The sequence below is a fragment of the Odocoileus virginianus genome, chromosome 17 (genome assembly GCF_023699985.2).
Source record: "Odocoileus virginianus isolate 20LAN1187 ecotype Illinois chromosome 17, Ovbor_1.2, whole genome shotgun sequence".
Taxonomy (NCBI): domain Eukaryota; kingdom Metazoa; phylum Chordata; class Mammalia; order Artiodactyla; family Cervidae; genus Odocoileus; species Odocoileus virginianus.
In genome coordinates this window covers 3,280,259-3,289,297 of record NC_069690.1, presented here as the reverse complement: position 1 = coordinate 3,289,297, position 9,039 = coordinate 3,280,259, and the positions used below count along the sequence as shown (strand labels likewise).

At 40.5% G+C, this 9,039-nt stretch overlaps 1 protein-coding gene across 1 annotated transcript; it reads right to left on the bottom strand.

Moving 5' to 3' along the window:
• Window positions 1-6,313: 6,313 nt before the first annotated feature.
• On the bottom strand, window positions 6,314-8,589 carry KIF2B (kinesin family member 2B). Its single transcript, XM_020876409.2, has one exon. It carries the CDS (start codon window positions 8,462-8,464, stop codon window positions 6,416-6,418), a length of 2,049 nt encoding a protein of 682 aa, XP_020732068.2. The 5' UTR covers window positions 8,465-8,589; the 3' UTR covers window positions 6,314-6,415.
• Between the last annotated feature and the right edge of the window lie 450 nt (window positions 8,590-9,039).

The window sequence follows — 9,039 nt, the reverse complement described above, 5'->3', positions numbered from 1 at the left end:
TGTCCTCACAAACCTCATGCCAAACCTAAACCTCAGATGCTGCATTATAATAACTGGTTCTGTGCTGTAATTTTTATTTTAATTGATTATTTCAGAGTAAAACCCTCCGTACTTATTGCTTTGATGACGACTTCTCCCATTTCCCTCTTCTGATTATCCCATTCATTTCCTCAGTTGTGTTTTATAGCCCTGTATTCTAGCTCTTACATGTTCAGGATGACCTCAAACACACAGGTACAGAAAGCCAGAGTCTATCCAATTTTACATTCAATTGTTGATTTGGTTCAATATCTTTTATAAGCCATTGTCTTTTATAATTTCTGAGATTACTTATACTTAATATTAGAAAGAAAATGCCATAAATATAGAAAAAAATCACATTTTAAACAAAAGACGTGTTAAAATTTTCTGTCAACAGTTTATATTCTGGAGAATAAAAAGAATTGCACAAAATATTCATAAATGATAGGTTTCCTTTGAGTATAATATTCAACACTTTGAATAGCAATTTTGACACTTATTTTAGTAAGCAACACATGCTAGAAACTATGTTTCTGTTATTAGGATGATATTTTAAATCAGTAATCAAATTGAAAAGGAAAAGTAATTCTCATTTAACCAGCATGCAAATATTTATCTAGAACTATCATACTATTTCATTATGTAGGCTGTTAAGACTTACTGAGATGATCAATAGAATAATAGTATAAAAAACTTACTATCACATTAATTTCAAAGGAAAATTTGAAATTTTAAAGCCCTAAGTTCAGTATTTTAAAAGCAGTTTTGTTAAGTATAAGTTCAGGCAGCAAGTCAAAATAAGTGTGTCCACTACAAGAATGAAGACAAGCTACTTTAACTAATAGTAAGGCATAATTTGTTATCGGTATGTCAACTTTTTTGTGTGCAAGTTTCCAAAGAACTGAATTTACCATACTTGCTTTAGAAGCATTGACATTTTCTGAACAATATTATTAAAGCATTAATTTACTTTGCAATCTTGTTAACTTCAAGTCATCTGTGTGAACTGTCAGCAACCCTCTTTTAGTAGACCCCAATTAACTTACTTTCTGAGTTTTTTTATTTATATAATATCTTATTTTCTAATATTTATATTAAATTTTATGCTTTTGTTTTGAGACCATTTCAAGTACCAGGAATATCCTTAGGGGGGGAAAAAAAATAACACTAGTGGAAGTATGAATGTGTACTTGTTAAGGAAGAATGGCAACTCAACAGAAAAAATTATGCTAAGACTGATTTGTTAGCAATTGCTTTTTCACTAAAAGAAATTTTTAAGGTTTATTCTACAGGTATAAGACTCTATGGGAAAAAATATATAACCATACATGTAAAACTGTCTGTATATGTATGTGCATTCACACAAAATAAATAAATTTGTGTACACAGTGGAGAAGTAAATCTACAGGTGAATTGCTCTCAAAAATTTGGGCCATTTGTGCTCAACTTCCAAATCTGTAATAAATAAGCAAAAATAAGATAAAAAGCCACTAGATTACTCAGTGGTAAAGCATCTGCCTGCCAATGCAGGAGGTGCAGGAGACACGGGTTCAATTTCTGGGTCCAGAAGATACCTTGGAGGTGGAAAAGGCAACCCCCTCCAGTACTCTTGCCTGGAGAATCCTACGGACAGAGGAGACTGGCAGACTAGTCCATAGGGTCAGAGAGAGTTGAACATGAACATATATATATATATATATATATATATATATATATATATATATATATAATGTAGCCTTTGTAACCACTTCCCTACTTAGTTATTTATGTTGATCTGCTGCTCTTCTTTACTTGCTAAACTTAACGTAGAATAAAACTCTCTTTAGCTCTGTTGAGATTTATTAGAATTTATTGTAAGAAATATTATTGATATGGTTTTTTCTACAATACCATGTATAAAATGCATAAATAATGTTATATACACATATCAACAAATTATCAAGCTATACTATTAAGGGCACAACAAAGTTAAAATTACCAAATATAACAGTTTAGGAAGGGGTAAAACAACAAAGAGACATCACTTTGCTGACAAAGGTCCATATAGTCAAAGCTATGGTTTTCCCAATTGTTGTGTATGCATGTGAAAGTTGGACCATAAAGAAGGTTGAGCACTGAGGAATTGATGCTTTCAAACATTGTGGTGTTGGAGAAGACTCTTTGAGAGTCCCTTGAACAGTAAGGAGGTCAAACTAGTCAATCCTAAAGGAAATCCACCCTGATTATTCATTGGCAGTAGCCATTGGCAGGACTGATGATGAAAAGGAAGCTCCAGAACTTTGGCCACCTGATGTTAAGAGCTGACTCATTTGAAAAGACCCTGATGCTGAGATTGAGAGCAGGAGGAGAAGCGGGTGACAGAAGATGAGAGAGTTGGATAGCATCATCAACTCAATGGACATGAGTTTCAGCAAACTCTGGGAGACAGTGAAGGACAGGGAAGCCTGATGTGCTGCAGTCCATGGGGTCACAAAGAGTGAAGCATGGCTGAGCTACTGAACAACAACAACAAACCAAAGGAAGTCAGGACCTAAAGGATCAGAGATCTATAGAGATGGAATACAGATTAGCATTGTCTAGGGATAGGAAGTAGGAGGTGGCTCAGAGGTAAAAGAATCCACCTGACAATGCAGGGGACACTGGAGAGGTGGGTCCCTGGGTTGATTCCTTGGTCAGGAAGATTCCTTGGAGGTGGAAATGGCAACTTATTCCGGTATTCTTGCCTGGAAAATCTCAGGGACAGAGGGACCTAGTCGGCCATGACTGAGCATGCACACATTCCACTGCACAAATAGCCAGTAGGCATATGTAAAGATGTTCAGCATTAGTCATTAGGAGAAAAAAAAAAAATTGAAACCATAATGAGATATTGTTTTTGCACACACATCAGAAAATATAAAATTAGAGCTTTAAAGCTAGCAATACTAAATGTAGGCAAACACAAAATGCTGGTGGTTGTCTAAATTAAAATAAGTCCTTTGGAAAACTCCTTGGCTTGACCTATTATGCTGAATATACATATATTATGGATTTAAGAATTTCTTTCCTAGGCCTCTTAACATATAAATGTGCACCAAAGAACACATATAATAATGTTCATACATCATTATTAATTGCTTAAAGCAGCAATAACTTAATTTTCCTCAAGAGTAAATTTTACAAAATATGAGCTATTTATGCAGTGGAACACTATAGAACAATGTAAAAACGACAAATCACAGATGATTTTGATTTAAAAAAAAGAGATGCAAAAGTACCTAGTATACGATCCTATCCATATTAAAAAAAAGTACAGTTTTTCTCTAGAGAGGGAAACTTAACAATGATTTTGGTCAGAATATGCCTTACCTTTGATTAGAAAATGAGTGAAATGATCCAGGAACAAGACATCTGGAACACTGGTTGCGTTCTCTATCTGGTTAAGTGTGGTGGTCATTTAGGAATATTTACTTTGTAAACATTTGTGGAATTGTATAGTTAAGATTTGTGCACTTTACTGTTATACTTCTTTAAAAATAAAATTTAAAAAATGATATTATTGGTATTAAAATGTTGAAACTCCTAGAAGACCACTAACTTTTATGTGTGGTAGAGAATAAGGGGAGATGTGAGGGCCATAATAGAATAAGGACAATGACAATAGTAACAAATGAGTGATAGTCTTTGGCATAAAAAAAAATGGGAGAACAGAATGAAAATAAAGCCACCATCTAATCTTTTGAAATAAGTGATATAATTACCCAGGTTCATATAGAAGGAACTAGATCAGTGGGGCTAAATTACTTGCCTAAAATCACAGATATCTGTATTATAGAACTGGGATTAGATTCAAAACCAGTTCTAAGCTCTTATTCTTAACTGGGATAAGATTCTTAACCCCATCTTTTTCACTGATTACAAAAATACTGATTAAAAACATCTCATTTTTAAGGGAAGGCTATCATTTGCTAAAGGATGATAGAGTTCCAAAGCTCTGTTTGGTTGGCTTTACCCATGAAACCGTTCTCCTCAGAACAAGACTTGATCCCGTGTGGCCAGACTCAAACTCAGTCAAAACCCACAGTAATGAAACTCAGATTTTTGATGTCTCATTGCAGAATGAATTCAATGAGAGACAAAGTGATAGGTAAGAAGAGAATTTATTCAGAGAGAAACACACTCCGCAGATACAGTGTGGGCCATCACAGAGGGCAAGTATGGTGGCCTTGAAATGTGGTGTGGTTAGTTTTAATGGGCTGGATAATTTCATAAGCAAATGAGTGGGAGGATTATTCCAACTATTTTAGGGAAGGGATGGAGATTTACAGGAATTGGGCCCCCACCCACTTTTTGGTCTTTTGATGGTGTCTTGGAACTGTCATGGTGTCTCTGGGTGTGTCATTTATCTTGCTGATTGAGGATCAAGGTCCAGTGAAAGTTGACTTGTCTTCAGTCTGTTTGATTCTAATCTGTTTATATTGTGTCCTTGGAGTATATCATTCATTCAAAAGCTGTGCCCTGCCCCCTTCTCTCCTGTTTCAGCAGAGAGAAAAACATATCTCAAAGCCATAATATTGATTAACTACAAAGGGCCATTTGTTTCCAATGATACTGATGAAACCAGGATGAAACCTGATGGCTTTTGCTAGTATATTACCATTCTACCACTCTGTCACTGGGATTTTCCAGGAAAGAATACTGGAGTGTGTTGCCATTTCCTTCTCTTGGGGATCGTCCCCACCCAGGGATTGAACCCACATCTCCTGTGTATCCTCCATTGCAAGTGGATTCCTTACCTGCTGAGCCAGGTAAGGAGGGAAGTCCAATCTCTGGCAGACGGGTTAGTTTTCCTTTGTAACAGTAAGGTCTCTGCAACTTAGGAGGAAAACATTTGAAAAGAATAGGCACATCTGCCAAAGGTAGTAAAGGGTTTGGGGCACTAATTTTTTGTGTCTCAGGTTTCCCTACTCCACCATTCAATTTCTTAGCAAATAATTCCACTTCTTTTTCTTCAAAAGAGAGTTTGGAACTGCTAGACTTGGAACCAAAAGATCTTTATTACAGCATTCCATAATTGTTTGGTGAAGGTAAGTGTGCATTAGATTATTCATTATATTTATATTTGCATATTACATTAGCTGCTGCTTCTTTCTGTGAAAGAATGGACTTTGTGATCCTTGAATCAGGAAAATATTCTCCTTATACAGTTAAACTAGGGCATTGATATTTACCACATTCTTACTACATTCCCTATGCAGTCTTTATGGGAAACGCCCCACTTCAGGACAGAACTTCTCTACTTTTCTGACTTATTCAGTACCCTAACTTCCTAACTTGATGGGGCAAAGCTTTTTATAGGAATCACGTAAGCACAAAATTTGGTAAGAAGAGTGAGAAGAAAAAAAAAGAAAACAAAACATTAAGACACTATAGTTAGTAACGCAATGTTTTGGCAACACGCACACTTCATTTTATCACTCTCAGGAAGCACAGTACTTTGTGATTTCACCTCAAAGATTAAAAATAAAATCTCAATTCTAGGCTCTCATACAAAGCCTCAAAGAAAAACCTCTCCCTTTTCCACTCCCACCTCCCCAGTATATCTAGCGCTTAGAAACCATTTGAATCTACACACGAGTGTAGCAGAAAAAGACTCGTGCATAGGCATCAGTAGGTTTACTCAATTGTGCACCCCTTGGTATGTTCCAATTCTAGTCTCTTTTATCTGTAATGTTTTTCCTTCCGAGCTATAAATTTAGGGAATCTGGTTTCAACACAACCAGGTTCCTCAACAGCAGGGTTTCTCAACCCCTGCTGCTGCTAAGTTGCTTCAGTAGTGTTTGACTCTTAGCGACCCGATGGACTGCAGACCACCAAGCTCCTCCGTCCATGGGATTTTCCAGGCAAGAGTACTTGAGTGGGGTGCCATTGCCTTCTCTTTCTCAGCCCCAGTACTACTGATACTTTCAACAGGATAATTATTTGCTATATATTTGATTTGTTACATATTTGATTTATATATTTGATTTTATATGTATTATTTGATAATTTCAAGAGGATAATTATTTGAAGGCTATTCCATATATTGTAGGATGTTTAACAGCATCTCTGATCTTCTGCTAGTATCATTCTATATTCTAGTATTCTAGTGATATTCTAGTACCACCACTCCTCTCATACCCAATTCTGACAAATGAAAATGTTTCCAGACATCGCCAATTGTCCCTAGGGAGTAAAATGGTTCCAGGTCACAAATCACTGTTTTACAGAATAAATTATAGAAATACAGAAGAAAGAGGACATTTCTCACAGCCATATTTAAAGAGGCTTTAAACCTTCCAGGAGGATCTTTCTATCCAGATCATTTAGACAAATTTCCTTTATAAGAAACTTAGAAACTGCAGCACTGTATTCATCATTTCAGATCTGATCTCTCACCATTGACTTCACCATGCCTGCTCTCCTTTTGAAGGTCAGTTTGTAATAATTTCAGTTTCCTTCGAATCTCAGTCAGAATATCTATTTTCTTCTCCAAAATGGACAGTAACTGGGCAATGCAAAAGTCAACATTGCAGTTTACCCCATCAGATGTCTCCTGGATTTTATTATCTGGCCATTGACTTGATTCCTTCCAGGAAATTGTATCCATTAATGGAGAGGATAGTGCTTTGATTTCTTCAGTCTCTTCCTCCTCCTCACTCTGTAGGCAAGGTATGCTAATAAATTCTTCCCCCTGAATGGACATTTCTGAATTTCTAATGTGATTTTCCAATACCCTTGGCATTTCACGTTCAGCAGGATAAAGACAACGATGGCAAGGCTTTAAATTTAGAGTTATTTCTTTTACTCTATTTGCATATCTTAAAGTGTTGAGGGTATTTTCGCAAGAGGCCATCCCTGGAGAGATAGTAGCAATCATGCAAGTGGAGGAGTTCTGGCCTATAAAGGAATCCCGGAGCACCTGTGTGAGCTTGCTGGCTCTGAATGGGGTATGAGACTTGTTCTGACCCAAAGCTCGGATGCATTCTTTGAGTGCCAAGAGACTCTTATTAATCTCTGCTCCTTCCAGCTGTCTTTTCCAGTTGGCCTTGGAACTATCTGCTCCTCTTTCATTCCCAGCTAAGTCAACAAGGGAAAACTTGCCATGCAGTTTGCCTCGAGACTTTAAAATGATCTGGAACACTGCGTGACTCCTGGAAGAGTGGGCATTGACTGATGTCTGTCCTGAAGTCCGGCAGCTGTTCCCTAGTTCCACGAGGTTCAGCATGTCCTCCACACAGCACACCTCCTGCTCCTGCAGCCCGACTACCTGGATTTGTTGATTGCCATCCTCAAGGACTTGCAGCTTCTTCTTCCAGTTCAACAAGTCATACACCTTTCCCCCATAAATCTCAAAAAACGTCCCATAGACTTTGAGGTCCAGCTTCTCATAAGTGGAAGTTTTGAGTAAGAGGAAAACATCCTGCACCACCATGGCATAAATGCCTTTAGGACACTCTTGGTCCCTTGCCGAAAAGCCTCCTCCCATAGTGTGCGTTTTCCCGCTGCCTGTCTGTCCATAGGCAAAGCAGGTGGCCATGCCATGGTGGAAGATGGACTCAACCAAAGGCTGGGCAGTAAACTGATACACCAACTCGTTGGAGGCGGTGTCGTCGAAGGCATGGTCGAAGCAAAAGGTCTGGTTCTCCAGGTAGCGAGTGAGGTCCACCTTCTGCTTGGACTCGTGCACCATGACCACGTTGTCCGAGGGGATGGTGACGATATCTAGGTCCTCCCGGGTGGCCTCCTGCCGGTTGAGAGGCCGCTTCCTCACACAGACGCAGATGCGACGGCCGTCCCGCGGCTCGGGGCCGGACATCAGGCCGCCGCGCAAGCGCCTGCGGCACTCCTCGATCAGGCGCCGGATCTCATAGTTGGCGTTTCCGGTGTTGGCGTCCCGGGCGCGCCGGGCGAGAATCTCGCGCTGCAGCCGTCTGCGCTTCTCGCGCTGCTTCTGCAGTTTCTCAATTTCTCTTAGGCAGGCAGATTTCCGCTGCGTCATCAGGCAAGGGCTGCTGGGAACTCTCACGGCCAGGCTGTCCCCCGAGGGCGTTTTGTTTCTCTGGGGGATCCTCACAGCCCAACGCGCGGCTGTGCGCTGGTCTCCGATGACGGAAGGGGGCGCCAGAGACCCGGAGCGCGAAGCCCTGCCCTGCGCAGAGGGCCCAGCCGAGGTCAGAGCTGGATTCAGCAGGAATATGGTTTCTAGAGCAACCTTTTTACCTTTTTTGACTCCTTTTTCGGCCCACTCTACCGTGACCCAAGCGTTGTCCCGTTTGACCTCTGTGACCACTGCGAGATGGATTCTCCCGTCGGTGCGCTGGATTGCCACGCTGATGCCCGCTTGGAGTTGTCCGAAGTGCGACTTGACGGGCATCAAGGATGAGAGGCGCGGGGTGACAGGGAGGAATAACTGGCTGGCCATAGCGCGTGATGGTGGTGTCAGGGCTCGCCCCCGGCCTTGGGGTTGGAGCAGCAGGACCGGAGCCCAGACCAGTCTGAAGCTCCCAGAGCACTCAGTGCGTACCTGGTTTGCACCTGCCTTTGTGAGCACTAGGCCTTGGCCTGGGGCCATTTGCGTCACAAAGGGATGGGGGGAAGAGGCAGCTGAGCCTGGGGCTTCTAGTGGAGAGTGCCGGGGGAAAAATCACTTCTCTCATGATGCTAGGTGCTAGGTGCAGAAGCAGCTGTAATAGAGAAGTTTCCCTCTGCCACGGAGACTATAGCAATAAGATTTAGGAGTGGAGTGTGTATTCCATGGACATTTGTGCCTATGGTTCAGAAATATCCATTTTCTCCTACACTCTTGACTTGCAATCTCAAAGCTAACTGCTTTGAGTTTGAGATCCAGTGAGTGTTACCTTAAACTTCACAACCTTCCGGTGACCAGTGGGAACAAAGAAAGTAGAGCTGCTTGTAAATTACAGGCTTCAAGGAGAGGATCCCAGACAAATTTCCTCAGACTTGGCATCTTTCTTCTGTCTCTCCCCTGCTTCACAA

Bases quoted from the DNA above. Each gene is read 5' to 3' on its own strand.
- KIF2B (XM_020876409.2), bottom strand. From the start codon at position 8,464: ATGGCCAGCCAGTTATTCCTCCCTGTCACCCCGCGCCTCTCATCCTTG.